Source organism: Equus quagga, chromosome 7 (genome assembly GCF_021613505.1).
Source record: "Equus quagga isolate Etosha38 chromosome 7, UCLA_HA_Equagga_1.0, whole genome shotgun sequence".
Taxonomy (NCBI): Eukaryota; Metazoa; Chordata; class Mammalia; order Perissodactyla; family Equidae; genus Equus; species Equus quagga.
In genome coordinates this window covers 123,902,912-123,921,602 of record NC_060273.1, presented here as the reverse complement: position 1 = coordinate 123,921,602, position 18,691 = coordinate 123,902,912, and the positions used below count along the sequence as shown (strand labels likewise).

Here is an 18,691-nt window from a genome sequence, read left to right as displayed (position 1 = left end):
AAGAGCTGTCCATAGTCTGATCATGACCAGTTAAGTTCTCACAATGTAGTGACTACCTACATATCAGATTTGTCATCATTTCTTAGTGTGTTTATGTGCCTTTTCCAAACAATTGTAACCAAGAGTTGTCATGGTATCTGGATGTGTTCAGTAAAACACACTGAGACAAATAAAGGGAATATTATATAAAAAATTGGGAATCATCATGACTTTCAATACTAACTGATTCTGTAAAGGTATAGAACAAAACAAGAATTTGAAGCTGCCACCAAAACAGATGATTTATGTGACAGTTTTCTGGTTCCAAAATGATTCCCTGTATATTGCTTCATTTTCATTTTGATCATTACAATAAGCCCAAAAGACAAAAAAGGAAACTAAGGTTCAGAGACTGGAGATTCCTCGAAGTCACCAGGCAAGTACTTGGCAAAGCCAGGATTAAGTCTTTTGATACTTAAACTAGTCCACATCGCTACTATAGATGAAGAGTTATACAAATTTGTATCTACATGAGAGTGTGTGTATAAAGAATGATAGGATTCTGGCCCCATAATTGTCACCCCTTGGTGTTATGCTCATTAAATATGTTATGTTATATGACAAAAGGGATCTGTAGACATAATTAAGATTGTTAATCAGCTGACTTTAAGATAGAGAGATAACCCTGGAATCTGCACATTATAATTGTTGCTTTCTGGAGAAACTCATAATACTCAAAAGAATGTTTTAACTTATGACTTGATTTGGAAATAATCCATACATAATGTATTTTCTTGATAAATCTCCACAGTTTTAACCATGTAAATCTCATGTGGAATGCTGCTTGCTTTGGCAAGTACCTGATTTTAGTCACATACGTTGTTACTTTGGAAACAGGTACAAATTGGCCTAGCAGTTTTCTACCCTGAATCATTACTGTCTATTTCTTAATACGTCTGAACCACCATTCATTCTGCAGGAAATAATATAGTTCCATACTTATCCTTAAAACACCTATATGATGTACATGCATGTGTATCTATATCTTGTATTTAACCTAAACACCTTCTCTTAATGGAAAGTTGATTTTTTGTTTTTTTTTTTTTTTTCGGAAGCAGGGGACAGTAGTAAAAGTCAATTCTTTAAAATGTAAACAGAATTCTTTTCTTTTAAAACCTTTAGCCCAACATGAACTTAATTTTTATCCATTTTTGAGATAAGATATTTAAATACATTTGAACTGCTGAAAGGCAAGAAATAGTAAAGAGTTTTCTGAATATTAAGTACTGACCACAGAGACCCCAGTCATGAATAAGTAGATTACAAAAAACTTTCATGCTGTCAACTGCCTTATGTACGATATTTACAACTGATATCTCAAAAGCAAAATGTGAAATAAAAATAACCTATAATATTTTAAAAGTTTCTGTTACAGGTTATAAATCAGGACACAACACACATTCAGAGAGAGTACATGCAACTAGGTGGGAAGAATATAAAGAAAGCAAAGACCTCCTGGTGAGTTAGGAGTCATTGAAGGGTATTCTATCACAGACAATACTAGAGACTGTTTATGTCCCCACAAATCCATCTGTTGAAACCTAATCCCTAATGTGATGGATTTGGAGGTGGGACCTCTGGGAGGTGATTAGGTCATAAATGAGATTAGTGCCCTTATAAAAGAAGCCTCAGAGAACACTCTTGCCCTGTCAACCATGTGAGGACACAGCCAAAGGACAGCCACCTATGACCTAGGAAGCAGGTTCTCACCAGACACCGAATCTGCCAGTACATGGATGTTGGACTTCGCAGCCTCCAGTACTGTGATAAACAAATTTCTGTTTTTTATAATCCACCCAGTCTATAGTATTTCTGTTATAGCAGCTCTAACGGACTAAGACAGTCAAACATTCACCCAAATACAATAATGTAAAACTAGAAATATAACCAAAATATGTTTAACATAAATCCAAGGATTGCTAAGCTTTGGTGATTGGCCAGTTTGTCAGATGGATCCAGGTTCCCATCCTCTCCTCGTACCATTCTCATTTAGAATGTATCCCAGGGTAACTGCCCCTTTACAATAATAGCTACAACCACAATTAAGAGAATAATAATACCTAATGTTTATTGAGAGTTTATATTGTGCCAGGACAGGTAAGCACATTACCTGGGTTATATTTTTTAATCATTACAATGGCCCTATTAGATTGCTACTGTTTTATCCACCCTCCACAAGTGAGGAAACAGGCTAGGTATGTACACTGTGGAAGGCCACAGAGCTAGTGAATATTTCATCCAGCCTCCAACTCCCAATCTATCTGATTCCATTCTCTTAGCAACACATTACATAAACATACATGCAAGTTATCCCTAAGTTAAAAGACTGAAGTCTTCTTGAGAAATATCGCACCAAAAAGTAAAATAATTAAATAAGAAAAATAATTCATCGGTATTCAATTCATTCACCAATTATTTTTTTATCATGTGTGCCAGGGACTGTGCTAGGGCCCTGGAGATACGACACCGTCATCATCATCATCATATTCACCATGGGCCACAGACACTGTTCTAAGCACTTAACCTGTATTAAATCGTCACAAGAACCCTAGGAGCCAGACCCTATTATCATTCCCGTTTTATTGTATTTTTTTTATTTTTTGCATAGGAAGATTCACCCTAAGCTAACATCTGTTGCCAATCTTCCTCCTTTTTTTCTTCTTCCCCCCGCCCCCAACCCCCAACAAAACCCCAGTACATGACTGTGTATAGTTCTAGGTTCTTCCGGTTCTACGTGAGCCACCGCCACATGGCTACTGACAGACAAGCGGTGTTCTGCGCCCAGAGAACTGAACCTGGGCCTCCAAAGTGGAGCCTGCAGAACTTTAACCGCCAGACCATCAAGGCTGGCTCATATGGTCCCCATTTTATAGATGAGAAAACCAAAGTTAGTCATCTGTTGAAGTTAAAAGCCCTGACTCATGAGCCTGGGAACTTTACCTTGTCCTATGTTTTCTTTTTCACTTCGTAGCTATCACATTGTATATAGATTTCTGTAATATGTTTTGTTTTGTATAAATATGTAACTCTTCACAAACACTTTAATACTATATATAATTTATGTTAACCAATTAGAAAATATTCTTAAAGTGTACTACTGTATCAGAATGATACATTATCAAAAAATGGAAAAGGAATAACAAGCAAGTTCTCAATTAATTAGGGAAGACCCTAGAAATAGTATTCACAAAAGTACCCAATGAAAGATCAGACTGCTTAGCAGGTGAGTTATTTCACAACTTCAAGAAACAGAAAACTTTTATAGTATTTAAAGTGCCCCAGGGAAAAGAAGTTTCCAATTAATTCTATAAACGCAACATTTCCCCAGTACCAAGCTTGATAAAGATAGCTCAAAATATGTATGAAAATAGATGCAAACATCCCAACTAAAATATTAGCAAGCTATTTTCAGATATATTTCTAAATAGTTGTACACAATGGCACAAACATATTACAAAGTTAGAATAATTAAAACCATGTTTTGCCATCATGCTAATAGAGAAGCAGCCCAGTAAGTCAGTCTCTGAACTGACGCAAATTTCATAGAATTTAGTATATGACATGCTTCCTTTTCTAACAGTTGTTGTAAGTTGTGTTGAGACACATAGCTAACCATTTGTTGGGAAAAACAAAGAGTAACTCTTACGCACTTAAATATGATGCCAAAAGCAGAAACTATAAAGAAAAATGTGGATATATTTTACAAAAAAAATTTAATTTTTCCATAACACATATAATAAATACAATATAAAGACAAAGAAACTTGAGGTAACACACTTGCAACATATACCTCACTTCCTTAATGTTTCTCAGTGGTGAGGTTTGACCTGAGCACCCTACACAGAAATGAAACCCACTATTGAAATGTCTACCCCTTCCTTTTAACCTACTCAACAATCTCCTTTGTTTATTCTCGGTTTCCTTCATTAGCATGAAAGCTCTATGTGAGCAAGGTTTTCATCTGTTTTATTCCTTATTTTAATTCCAACACTCAGAACAATTCTTAGCATCTATTTCTGCCCAATAAAATGTTGTTGAATAAATAAACTATAAAACTATGTGGTATAGGGGGCTGGCCCCGTCGCCGAGTGGTTAAGTTCATGCGCTCCGCGTTGGTGGCCCAGGGTTTTGCCAGTTTGGATCCTGGGCGGGGACATGGCACCGCTCATCGAGCCACGCTGAGGCAGCGTCCCACATGCCACAAGCAGAGGCACTCACAACTAGAATATACAACTATGTACTAGGGGGCTTTGGGGAGAAGAAGAAGAAGGAAAAAAAGAAAAAGAAGATTGCCAACACTTAGCTCAGGTGCCAATCTTAGAAAAAAAACCAAAACTGTGGCACAATCTAGTTTATGATTAAAAATATTACTTCGAGATATCTACTTATTGAAACAAGTCTCTAACTATAGACACCAAAACGTCAACATTGCAACTTTTCCTCGATGAGTGTATACTTACAGGTACAAAAATAATTAAAAGTTTAAAACAAGAATGAGGAATTAACTGCCTCTCAAAAAAGAAATTGTGAAACGCTCTTTCTCATCACATAGAAAGGAGTGAAGCATTAGATTTTACAATTTTTACTCTACACAATCCTTTGCCATTGTATACCGTTTTTAGGAAGACTCGTTTTCAGTGCTTTCAGACTAGGAGTAGAAATCACACAATTACTGGGGTCACAAGCATACAAATTGTTTTAGAACCACTGAGGCATTTAAGAAAGGTAGAAGTTTAGTTGCCCCAAAGAGAATAAACAGCAGTTGGTAGTGACATAAAGATTGTCATTACACAAACACCTCTAAACAGAGCTGTTTCAGAGGCTCTCGGCTCCTGGGCAGACACAGCTCCCAGGTGCTGTCTTCTCCCCTCTGCCAAGTACGTCTGGCTTCAGCTAGTGTGACTGTGTGCTGGGAGGAGGGAAAGAAGTTAAGCCTGGAGGGAAGATATTGCTGGCAGAGCTTATGGGAGTGTTGGCCAGGGCCCTGAGGCAATTAGCAGATCAAAGCACTCCCTGTAGCTCCATCAACAAAGAAAAACACCACCAGGGATTTGATTTTGTTGTGCACACTTTTATTGTCAACCCCTGATAATAAAATGACAGCCTAAAGCTTACTGTCTATCTTCTATATACAATTACAACTATTTTATTGCGATTTGATAATTTAAGGTAAAACCCGGATCTTGCTTTTGAACTGTTTATACGTTAGACAGTTATGGAAACAAGTAAGTGATTTATGTAGTCAGCTCTTAGAGTTTGCCACTACGAAAGTATTTATTGCTTTCTAAAAGTGTATCTCTTGTGCCATAAATCACAGGTCAATGCATCAGTGGCTCAAGCAGATAAGAATTTATTAAATGAGTTAATGGGTCTATCAAAGGAACCCATTTTTTTTTTAACCAGAGAAAGATTTATACACCAGCAGAGTTGTTTTGCATTCATGTTTTTCACTCATTCATCCCATTCACAAATTCAATCAACATATATTAATTGAGTGCCTACTATCTGTAAGGCACCAGGTTTGCAGCTGGATACACACATTAGGGAACAAAACAGATGCTCTTCTTGTCCACATGGAGCTTACAATACATTGGAAACAAGATTTAAAATAAACAGGCTAACAAGTGATTATATATGTATGATTTTCAAGAAATGCCGTAATTTTTAAAAAGGATATCATGGTAGAGAATAACGACAGAGGCATGTGGTGTGTATATGTGTGTCTGTTGGAGCATCAGTTACTTGCAAAAGATGATCAGAGAGATTCTCTGGGCTTGTGCAGTTTAAGCTGAAGAATGAGCTGGGAGCAGAAAATGGCAACAGAAGGAGATAGCTAGAAATAAATACAGAAATAGAAAAAACATAGAAATAGACAAAGATGCTAGCTTAAAGAAGATAATGAATACTTTAAAGACCCCAAAAGAAATAAATATGCGCAAAAACACTAAGGATAGAAGTTTGTGCATCGTATTATTATTTAGAAGATATGTACACGATATTAAAATAGCAATAAGTAGTCTAATAATATAACTTGCAGGAAATTAGGTTATTCTGAGACTCTGTGGACAGAGAATATACCTTATAATGGGAACAATCATTATACTAAATACAGAATGAAAAAAATAAAGTAAAATTCCAGTGAAGGCAAATGCAAAACAAAATTATGAAAAAAATATAACAACATAGATAAGCATTATTTAGAAAAAGGTGATCTGATAGAAAAAAATAACTAGCAAAAAAAATACATTAAAAATTAAGAATGTCTTAGCAAAATTAAAAAGTACAGACTAATGTGTGTGGCATTATTTTAGAGAAGCACATCCCTGGAATTCTCTGTTGAGTTGGCAAGCCTGTTGAATAAATATGTAGGCTACTTGGACAGATTCCAAATGAAACAACTAAAATGATGAAAGCAATGGCTTACAAGGACAGATTAAAGGAAAAAATATGTACGACTTTAGCATGTCAGAAACTAAAGAAGAAACATTATGGCTTACAAATATTTGAAACGTAAATTTGAGGAAAAAGAATTCTTTGTGTTCAAGCTTGCACAACTAGGAGTATGTTGAAAAGGAAAAAGCAATATTCCCCTAGTAATAATGTCATTTTCCAGTAAGAACCATTCAGACAAATGATCCAAAGATGGGCAAGGACCAAGGCCACCAGGCAGACATATCAGACATTCCCAGTAACCTAAACTATGCAGACCTCAAACTACACAGAGGCCCATCTGAACAGGGCAAAGTAGGTCAGGGCACAGCTGCAGAAATCTTCCTATCCTCCAGCTGTGCTTCAAATTTAGAAAAGTTTCTTCCTTGGATTTGGGGCTGTTCTTTGTTAATTGCGCTATAGTGTAAAGAGTCTTGGACTTGAGTCTACAAGACCTGGTTTTGAGCGCTGATCACTTAGTCTATTCTCAGTCTATGTCCTCCTCTTTTACTGGGGAGAATAATAACCCCTGGGATGTTAAGAGGTTTAAAGGAGCTATTGCACATGACAACATATTTTATTGTGCTTAAAAGCATTGCTCTTAGTGAGATATATCAATTATTATAATGAGCTCAATGCATCAAAAGCTGTAGGATGAGGACTGTCAAAGAGAACGATGCCTGGGATCAGGCTGTTATATCGTCTTCCTGCTCTAGAGGAAATCATCTTTCCTCTGAGTCACTGTTTACCTTGCATCCCTCTTCATTGGATACCGTTTTATCTCCCAGGGCTTCTAGATTTGAGATGTGGCACGAGTCCCTCTTGCTCCTCAATGCGACTTCCTGAACATTCTCTCTCCTTCCTCTCAAACAAAACAAAAAACCCACCCAGTTTTAATTCCACATCACAGATCTCTATTCCCCAATATTATTCCCATATTATAATTATCTCCTGATCTCTGTATCCTAGCCCCTCATTCCTTGAAAATTTCTGTTCCTGGTTCACTGCCATTCTCTGCAACATTTCTCCTGGTATAATTTTTTGGAATTTCATTAACTATACAGATGATTTTTCCAAAACCTGGCCATTCATACCTTAACTCTTTTCTTCCAAAGATCTTGCATTCTACCTTCCCTCAACCATAATTCCTACAGTCACACTCCCAAATTTACAATTATCAATAACTGTAATTATGGTATAATTACTGCTATGCCCCCATAAACCTTACTCCTCCCCCCATCACTTTCCATTTTTCTTGTTCATTCCCTTTAGGAATCCCCCTCAATCTTTCAGCTCCACCAGGATTTCCAATGGATCCTACTTCCTGCTGACAGCACTCCAGTTTTCTTAGTGCCAGGAATGGGACGGGGACTTTGGAAACTGCCTTCGTTTGGGATTTAACGAAGCAAAAACGGTGAAGGCATCTGGGCTGAGAAATTCATAAATGGCTGAATACCTCTTGAAACAGATAACCACAGAGACCAGGTTGGGAAAGAAGAGTGATAAGAGGACTGAAAATTAGTGCAGTGACAAGAGTGGATTCAGTGGGAATGAAAGGTGAGGAGAGGTAGAAATTCAGAAAATTCTGGTAAGAGATGGAAAGTCTGAGAAATTTAAAGTACTGGTAGCTGAGCAAACCATGTGATGAGAAAGTCTGATGAATAGTATTGCCAGTAGCTACCTAGAAACGGAGATGGGAATCATTAGTGTTGAGAACTGCCAGGAAGTTTAATACCAGAATGTGAAAAGGGTCACAAGCTCATGCGTTAAAGTTTTTAAGGAGACAAATATTAGACAAGAAACAAGGTTCTGAAGCCACTGGGGAAGTTCAGGATGTCATGATGGCTAGTAATGGGCTCCAAAGAGGAAGGAGATGTTATAAACTGATGGCCAGAAAGTGTTAAGGTTGGACTGACAAGCAGTTTGGAATAGTTTTCAAAAAAGTAAGCAGTATACCAACTCTTTCGTTTCATCTCATGAGTCCACGAACTGAGAAAAAAGCACAACTATAATTACCTCAAGCAAAGCGCTATACCAGCAAAGAGTAAAAAGTAAGTTGGAATCAGAAATGTAGAGTTAAGTGCAAACTCTGTCACCGGTTGCTTGAATTCAGGTCACCTGAAGTTTTTGCATCTCAGGTTCCTTATCTGTTAAATGAGATTAACAATGCCTTCTCTGTTTATGTTCCCTTGAATAGAGATGAGAAATGCCTATGAAATTTTACCTATTGTTTTATTATTATTAGTTTAGGGGAGTAAATATAATAAAGCATGTGGAGGTCCATTTCAACTATTAAATATTATACAGATGTACAGAAGATTTATTAAGGCAATCTCATATTGGATGGCATAATTTTCATTATTTTGTAAAATATTTAAAGTTAATCCAATTCCAGCTTTAAAAAATAAAATATATTTTGGTGAAATGCTAAATCAGAAAATGTAATTTTCTAGCTGTTGTGGTTTGAGACCAATTTGGTGCTTTTGTTTGGCTAAAATTTCTTAATGGGTTTATATAATAATAAAATCAAATGAGGATGGGATGTAAGGCAAATTAAATACTTCATTAAACTAGCAGAAATAAAAAACTTGTTAACCTTTAAAATCAATTTATCCCAGATTATGTATCTGAAAATTACAGAGAAAGCATGGTCTTACACCTTGTATTGAATAATAATGGAACAATGTAGAGGAGTGTTGGAATGCTATAAAACCAAAAGAAATTATAAACATCATATTGAAATAAAATCAAATGGCAAAGTTTCAAAGAAAATGTGTTTCGAACCACTTCTCAAGTGCTCCTCTCCTTTTTTCCCATCTTCACTACTCTTACTAGTGATGCACTACTCTGAAAGACACATTAACTCTTTCTGACCAAATAGAACAGACTCCATCCTTGATTTCTGAATGTGAAAAGAAACGAGGTATGACACTTTACCAACTTAAACTTGAAAACGTAAAAAATATTATCCCAAGAGAATAAATATAATTTATCCCTTCCAAAATATCTACCAGTTAAATAGTAATTAGATATGAAGTACGTGTGTTTTCCAAATAAGAAAATCATTTAACAAAGTATCTCCACAGTTGTCGCTCAGTGAAACATAGCAGGGCTTAGCAGTTAAGAGAGCAGGCTCTAGACGTAAACTGGATTCTAAGCCTAACAAGCTACTTAGTAGTTGTGTGATCTTGGGTAATTATTTAACCTCTGTATCTCTGTTTCATCATTCATATACAAATAATAATAGTACCTGCCTCATGGAATTTTTGTGAGAATCAAAGATGAAACTTAGAACTATGTGACATATAGCATCAACTCAATCAATACTAGACTTAGTAACAGTATTTAAGAAAGATATCAGAATGAACTCCCCTCATTAACTTGTCCAGCAAGATGCTTAAACTGACATGGTGGCAGTCTCCAAGTAAAGAGATGAAAGGAAAAAACAAATCGATGCCTGAAAAATTATTGTTTCTAGATCAAAATTAAAGTTAGTGGGAAATGTCAGAACCTTGTATCTAACAAAGGAATTCACCACTTAGAGGTAGCTTTTCTTTTGATTGAAGATGCATAACAAACATAGAAAGCATTTTGCATCATTCCTGTACATTAATATTATACTTTTAATGATGCTCTTGAGGGAGCATTGAGAAGTATTTTCAAAGTAGGCTCATTCTACAACACAGATTGTAAAAAATGGTTATATAAGAAAATGAGAGGGCCTGGCCCCGTGGCCAAGTGGTTAAGTTTGTGCGCTCTGCTTCAGTGGCCCAGGGTTTTGCTGGTTCAGGTCTTGGGCACGGACATGGCACAGCACGTCAGGCCACGTTGAGGCGGCGTCCCACGTGCCACAACTAGAAGGACCCACAACTAAGATATACAACTATGTATTGGGGGGATTTTGGGAGAAAAGAGCAGAAAACAAAAAGGAAGTTTGCAACAGTTGTTAGCTCGGGTGCAATCTTTAAAAAAAAAAGAAAAGAAAGTGAGAAACAAAAATTTTAAAGCTCTTGAAACTACTTTTCACTTATTTTTTTTATATATAAAAAGCATACTGCTATCTAAAATGTGTGGGTATTTCTTAAGGAACATGGACGTGGCGCGGGGGAGGGTAGCTCCATTCATTTCAATATATATTGAGTGTCTGTTTTGGGTTTTGTGGTTGTTTAGTTGTGTGGTTTGTTTCGTTTATCACTGTTCTAAGCCCTGGCTTTGTAGGAAGCACAGACTATGAAACAAGAACTTGACACGTAAGTATTAAAGCATTTTGAATGGAAATTTGCTTTTTGCTTGTCCAAAGACATATCCAAAAAGTTAGTGTTTACAATGTAAAAGTTAAACTATATAAAGAAAAAAGATGATAAACAGGAAAAATAATGTGGATAAAATAAGAGTTCAATCAACATTTGGAGAGGAAAATGTGAGGGAGAAGGGCATCAAAGACGACAGCACAAATCGAAGACTCATGCCTATAGGTGGGAGACTCCTCTATACTACCAGCAAGGAATCATCAACTTATTGCAAATAAAAATATTCTCCAGTTCCCACTTGACTCTTCTAGTCTTTTCTGCTCAAGAGTCATGAGCCCATTTTACCTTGGCTGTCTTCATATAATCTCCAGTATCAGTAAAACATAAATGGTCATCCTGACCTCAGTACAAGAAGAGACTGAAGAGGATTATTTTTGCATTCCAAAAATAAACAACTTTATCAAATACCAAGCACAAAGCTGAAAGAATGCCTGGTGGCCTGACTCCATTTAAAGATTACCTTCATATCAAGTACAATATCAAAGAACAAGAGATTAAAACCTTGGCTTTCCCATTTACAGACTGTTATACTACATTATTTTTAAAAGAGATCGATCAGTTTGACACAGACTTGTCGTAAAAAACAGAAAAAGTAAAGATAGAGGGTCAATCCTCTTTCTCCATAGTAACAATCACATTCAAAAGCGCTTTAGTACTTGAAAAGCCTTCACTTAAATTCTGGTACTTAAATCCTCCATTCTACTTCATGCACTATTAAATCTTCTGCTGAACAAATCCTACCCAGTTACTTTCACGATAATAATGCATATTTTAAAACAAAATCGCAGCACATTTTCTTCTAAAACATAATCAAACAATTGCAGGACATCTTATCTGCATTCTGAAGTCTACTTCTTTTCTACAAAATTGAGTCCTGTGTTTTTTAATACCTTCATTCATTACTTGAGGAGGAAAAAAATCAATAAAAAATATGTGATAACATTTTCTCTGGAATGGTGGGAAAATAAAGTTTCCAAACAAGTGAATTCTTCAGATATCTGTCTCTTTCACCATGAAGAAGGTTCTCAAGCTTCAACATTCTTGACAAACTCTCTTCAGTGATGCACACATTTCACTGCCTTTGTATCCCCAAAAGTTCAACATATCACAGATAGTCTATGCCTAGGATGCAAGATTAATAGTGGCATCAATTATTATAATATTCTCTCACACTTAGCCCCCACCCCAAAGTCCCCAGTTTTTAAAACTGTGAACCATCACTGCTTTTGCATATACTTTTCAGTCTCCTCTTTGTCTAATGACTGCCATGTTTTGTTGCTCTGACTAAGCCTGACCTATTACTTCATGTGCCTTTCATGTTCTGGATGCAGTTTATAGAGAGCCCAGGAACTTAAAAACCAAGAGAAACAGACTTTTCTGTAAGATCTCAGGCCTAAATGTAATATCTGTTTTAGGTGGTCAGGAGTGTTTGATATTTTCTCCTAGGTTCTCAGCCATGTGCTACCGGCAAAGCAGGAGACTTCTCTGCAAGTAGGGTGGATAGAAATTATTGCCCACTTGACAGTTTTAGGAAGGACACTGTGATCAAATCAAGGTGTAAAATCCTGAGTTGCTTCATAATTCAGATCCTAATTTCTTTCTGTTTCTGTTTTAAATCTCAGTATTTAGTAGTAGAGGCTTTACATTTTCATCTTCTTTTTTTTTCCTTACAAGAAAATAAATTGCAAATCCACAGTGTTTTGGAGATTTGCAATTTTTAATAAAGATAACAGAATTTTACAGTGGACGCTTTGCCCTACTCGCTATCCAGCAAGGAAATGCTGGGAGTTTGGGAGAAGGGGAGAAAGATGGAGAGAGAGAGAAGGAGAGAATTTTTATTTTAGGAGGACTCTGACACAGAAAGGATGCCACTGGAGACAGACAGTCTGGCATGATGTCAGTGACTGTATAAAAACAGAGAGAGCTTGAAGAAATGGTAAAATGACGAATCTGTAGCACAGTTTTCAGGGTTGTATTAGTAGATGCTAGAACTAATTTACAAGGAAAGGTTACCCATTAAGGACCAATTAGAAACAAATAAACGACGTTAAGTCACTGACAGCTATTAATACACAATAGGCACAAATATAAAGATTAATAACTGGCTGAAATGGGTAATGACAAAACTTTATGTAGCATGTCATTTAGTCTCTTTTGACCACGTGACTTATGTTATTTAGAAACTTGCAAGCTCCAGGAAACATACACTTTATCATTGAGATAGGAAAAGATAAGTAGTCATCTCTTACCAGTACTGTAAATGTGTATAAATATGCAGTAGAATAAATATATATCCATGTAAATCAATATAATGCACTTTCTATTGATCAAACTTACAATGGGTATAGAGAGTAAGCTTTAAAGTATGCCAAACATTTCAGTAATAATTGTTTACTGCAAGCATCTCATAGCTCTATGTGCATTTCCTTGGAGGGTATTCAGAAGCCCCCTGAGAAATGATGGTTCAACTTAGACCTGCACTTTTTTTCTGCGGTAGTTACAGCAACTCTGTTTCCAAGTTAAAATCCTGTGGTTCAATCAGTAGGTCCTTACAACTCACTCTCCCTCTCTTTCTCAGGGGAGCATGGAAAATGAACTGATAACATCAGTTTCATACAGAGTAGAAAGTCACTTTGTGTGGATTTGCAGATTAGCATTTCCTAGTTTACTTCTTTTATTTTTTCCATCTTTCCTTTAAAAGATCTACATTGATTATCCTGACACCTGCTGGCAAGGGCACAGTTGATTTCAGTCTACTTTTCTCCTCGATAACTCCCTCAAATCAAAGACTTTTTAGAGGTATTTTCAGTGACAATTAAGTGATAATTCATTCAATGTAAGTATTTATGTTACTTAATTTCTAGCATTATCACACAATCATGAGAAAAAATTCAATACTTACTGAACTTCACACGGGCAACCATTTGACTCATTGTATATAAATGCATGTTTGCTTTTATTAACCAAAAGATATTATAATCACTTAATGGGCTACGATCTAAAAAACAAAACCAAAAACATGCTAGGCATCTTCCTTAAAAAACAAATAGGAACTGAAAATAGGAACGGCTTAGCTTTGGTTTTCTACTATTTTTTTCAGAACAATGTCAGTTTTCAAACTACTGAGGGAACAAACTCAACTATATAAAGAGTAATTTGATTAGCTATGATGGAAGCCATATCATTAATCACATATTTGCATATTTGGCTGTTTGTTTCTCAGTACCTACTCCCTTCAGCTTTACTTCAGCTTGAACTGAGTTCTGAAGGCTGCACCATTTCTTGTTTCTTGTTTTGGCAAGGATATAAAGAACCTACTGCACCATAAATCATCCTCAAAGCTATTGCACCTGCAAGAGTGTTCAGTAAACAACAAATATCAGAATTACTTTCTTGGGCTTTGGGAAACTTGAATCAGGCAGGTTTTTAAAAATGTATGCAAATAATAACATATACAGTCCATCCCATTATTCAAAACGCTTCGAAAGATGAAAAGTTTTAAAAACAAGATATCTAATTAAAAATATTACTTTCATTAATATCAGTGAAATTAAGCCTGGACTACTAATTTAGACTTTTAAAACTGTCAAACATATTTGGTAATGGTTTTAAGTAATCAAGCGATTTTATTTTGGTCACATATATTTTATCCCTTTACTTTATATTGCATAATTTTGTGAGAAAGAAAAACCATATGTCTCTAGCAATAAAAATAAACTTTACTGAAATATTTATTAAAAATACCCTAGATCCTGAATACATGTTTTATATGAACAATGATCTTAAGATAGTTGAGAAAAATACAAGAAAGTTTTAATTTAGAGAAGAGTTCAGAAGCGAAGTACACCTGCTTGAGTTTGAAGATCGTTGTAACTTCAAGACCACAGAAGGAAGAATAGACCATTTGAATATTTTTAACCACTAATTTTTATTACAAATGTTTTCCCCAAACCATATAAGTTTAAAACAATATACATTTCAATTCTAAGAAAAGATGTCAAGAATAATCAGAAAAACTTTTTCGGGACCAGAAGGAAAAAAAAGTGTGCTGTATCATGACAGTGATGGCATTGCCAAGATTTTACATTACTGTCAAACTGCCACAGCTGGATACTTTATCTTCCCTTAACTATTATTTTAATTCAATATTTCAAAATTAGTTTTTAAATATTTCACCTGGAATCTGAAATTAGCAGTTATTTTTAAAGTATAATGTTAATGGTCATGAAAATTCAGGAATGAAGCCACTAATGTGTAATACTTTTTAAAAAATACAAAAACTTGTTATTTCAGCATAAATATTACTGTATTAATCCTAGAAGCATAGTGTTATTACCTGGAGTGATTGTTCAGATACTAATTTATTCTCACATAGAATCAACTAAAAATCACCATTGATTTAAAAAAAGGCAAATGCCAATGATTCATAGTATTTAGGACATGTCTAGACATTTTTAGACAGTGCCATTTGCTTAAAGACTTCGGGCACAAAAGGCAGGCACAGGGACAGATTGCATAAGATGTCACGTGCTTGCTGCAACTGTATGCATGTTATTAGATTTTAGAGCAACCCATAAAGATGAATAATTTAAGAGTTAATAAAATATTCAATCTGACTGATCCATGGGTTTAATTTTAAAATAAAAACGACTAATGAAAGGAATTACATGTCTTATCAAATCCCAAGCATTAATGCCCGTAAATTGCAACCCACACAGGGAAACGCCAATTTCTAAAAGACATACATTAGATAAACGATGTCTGGGGAGGGGGCTTGCAAGAGAAATTCTCAGCGTTAACACTGGCTTCAATAAGTTTGCTCAAAGTTGAATTGTTTGGAGCTGTCACGCAAGCTGCACTCTGGCTTCTGCAGGGCTGAGGGAGAATCAATTAGAAAGGCGCAAGTTTAACAGAAAGAGCTCACGGAAAATGGTCCGTTTCTTTCTAAAGCCCTCTTTCCATCTCCCCACAGCCTGGCTGAAAAAGAAGAGAACTCTATTAAGAATATGCAGTACACGGCTGCCGAAGCATTGTCTAGGAGCCAGAATGCAGAGCCCCGGGGACATCGCCGCGGTTGGTTTGTCTGGCGGAGTAAGCGGTGCCCTAGATGTGGATATCTTTAGGCGGCAGGGCTCCCGGCTGCAGCGAGCAGGGACTCACAGCGCCCCAGGGCTCCTGCAACCTGACCGAGCGAGGCTAGCGCGGCCACACACGCTAGACAACCCATCTCCTCCTCCACCCACGCCGCCCTCCACCTCCGCGGGGACAGAGGGTGGCGGCGGCGGCATGGCGTAGGTGCGTGTGAGTGGGTGGGTGTGTGTGTGTTTTCGCGTTTGGGGTGGGAACAGAGGCGGGGAAGGGAGGAGGAGAGGGGAGCGCCTGCAATTCTCCCCTTCCCCTTTCTGCTAAGGGATCAAAGTGCAGAAGGAATCCAGACAGGAAAGAAGAGAAAGGAAAAATATCGGTGGTGGGAACACTGTCTTTCTCATATCGCTGGGGGACCCGACCGAGCCACTACAGAGCCATTATCATTCCTTAACCTTCAGTGGAGTGGCCGCCTCTGCCTGATAACTGGAAGGGCACTTTGTATATGCTGGCGAGGCACACACCTACACACAAGCCTACATGCGGGGGAAAAAACTCATTCTTGGGCGGGGGGGGGGGGGGGGGGAGACCGAGGAAAGGTGCAGCCATGGATCGCTACTGGCAGGGCAGCGAGGTTATCTGGCCAGGAACACCCAGCTTTTTGGGCAAACAGTAGCCCGAGAGTCACCCACAAATTGCCTGTGAACAAATAGTCGGATGCGTGCATGGATGGATGGTGTCGAATACTCATGCAGTGTCTAATCTCAAATGGATTCGAGTCGACGCATTTTTAAAATCCAACTACCCATTTTTAGAGGCACAGCATTTTAAACCCTGTAGTGCACTCAGCTCTCCACTTGAAGCAGCCTGCTGAGGGTTTGTTACCCGCGGGCCCCTCAGAAGGGGCCGCCTGCATCCGTGAGCGCAGAAGGGGCGCAGGTCCCCCTCGCGCGGCCTCCCCAGAGTCCCTGGCGCTCCCCTTGCCCTTTCCCGGAGCCAACTTCAGCCCCGACCCGCGCAGAGACGCAGCCACAACCAGGCCTTGCATTGACGAGCCATCCCTGCAAAGGACCTGGAAGTCATTTATACAACTCAGCAGGAAACTCGTCGAAGTCTGTATTTTTTTTTTTTTTTTTTTTTTTACAGACTGGTTTATTTCATGCAAGTCATGGAAAGCACGACCAGACCAGGTCCTACAACTTTTCCGCTCTCGGGCGGGGCGCGAGGGCTGCCTCGCACCGCACCATTCTCTATTACCGAGAGTTCTGCTGGTATCCGTGGGGAGAGCTGAGCAAAGCTCTGGGACCCTGGGGTTAGAGGAAAGGCGGGTTCGGGGCTTTTTCTGTAATAGATGCTGCGCGCCCTGGGTGGGGAGGCGGAAGAAAGCCGAACTGACTTGTCAGCCCCGTTTCCACCTGGACCAGTACTCCCAACGCCGGGTTCGGATGCGCAAACCGCTCACCCCGGGCCCAGCGCCGGAGCACCGCACCGCGGGGGCGTAGGGCCCGGTGGCTCTTCAGCCTCTTCCCCTTTCAACTAGATGACGCCCCGAGCAAGCTCGCTTCCCCCACTCGGGTCGCCACGAAAGCCCCGCCTGGTGCCAGCAGCCCGCAACGCCGGCACTGCCCAGGGATGGTTCGGGGGGGCGACTCGGTGGCCGAGTGAGCCACGGAATCTCTGGTTCCCAAGAGCTCCGTTCCCTCCCTTCTCCCCTCCGTCCACGTCTCTCCTCGATCCCACCCCGGTATCCCGCACCCTCTTCCCGGCTCAGCCCCGCGCACTCCGCTTTGACTTTGAGAGCACTTTTCCAGGGCACCCAAGGCGCGTCGCCTCCTCCGGGCCGCCCACGGCTCCTGCCACCCCCGGAGCACCCGGGGGACCGCCTCCGGCCCCCTGCGCGACGTTTCCCACGGGACTCCCCGCCTGTCCCGCACCCAGTGGCCCGGCCCCACCGCCTCACCTTTGCAGAACTGGGGGACACAGAGAGTGAGCCCGAGCAAGAGCCAAGCGGCCACCGAACGCTTCATGATCCCGTTCCCGGACGTGACCCCGCTGGTCCGGGGTCGTAGCGGAGGGCAGTGTCGCCGAGATGGCACCGCAGGGCAGCGGCAGACCCCGCCCCTGACGGAGAATTCACGAAGATGTCTTCTTCCCGCAGCGCTTCCTTAAACAAATTCTTGGAGAGGGCGAGGAAGAGTGGCGACCCGGGAGAGGGATCTTTCTTCCCCTTTCGCCTGCTCTCGGGCGCCAGGAGGTGAGCAAGCCTGGTGAGGCGCAGGCTGGCTCAGCCTCGGCGGCGGCTGGGTCCCGGCAGGGGCGCGGCGGGCTGGGCGGGGCGCGGGCTCCCGCGGCGGCTCCGGGTCCCCCGCGCGGCGGCCGGGCGGCCGGTGCGCTGGGCTCGCGCGGCTCTGGCAGCCGCGGCTGCGGGGCTCCCGACTTGGAGAACAATGCGGCGGAGCCGGCGGGGAGCGAGCCGCGGCCCGAGCGCACTGTGTACAAACAGAGGCGGCGTGCGTGCGAGCCCGAGTCTAGCAGGCGTTCTCCCCCGGCGCCCGCCCGCCCCGCGCCCTCCCTCCTCCTGCCTCCTCCTCCCTCCCCCGTCTCCCGCTCTGTCTCCCCCTCCTTTCTCTCTCTTTCTCTCTCTCTCTCTCTCTCTGTCTCTGTCTCTCTCTCTCTCTCTCTCTCTCTGAGGTGGCTCCTTCTGCTGGAAGAGAAAAGGGAGACAAGTGCAGCCACACCCTGGCACCTGCCACCGCCTCTGAAGTCTCTACGTTGCCTGTGCCGTCCCCACACCCGCCAGAGACTCGAGGGTTAAGGAAAGCACCCTC

The 18,691-nt window shown here is 40.0% G+C and overlaps 1 protein-coding gene across 2 annotated transcripts in view; it reads right to left on the bottom strand.

Moving 5' to 3' along the window:
* EDIL3 (EGF like repeats and discoidin domains 3) overlaps positions 1-18,344 on the bottom strand; it is a 407,727-nt gene extending 389,383 nt beyond the window's left edge. For both annotated transcript variants that reach the window (XM_046668389.1, XM_046668390.1), the window contains exon 1: positions 17,824-18,344. In XM_046668389.1, coding sequence (XP_046524345.1) covers positions 17,824-17,890 — 67 coding nt within the window. In that variant the 5' untranslated portion in view covers positions 17,891-18,344. The remainder of the gene's footprint in view (positions 1-17,823) is intronic.
* Positions 18,345-18,691: the final 347 nt, after the last annotated feature.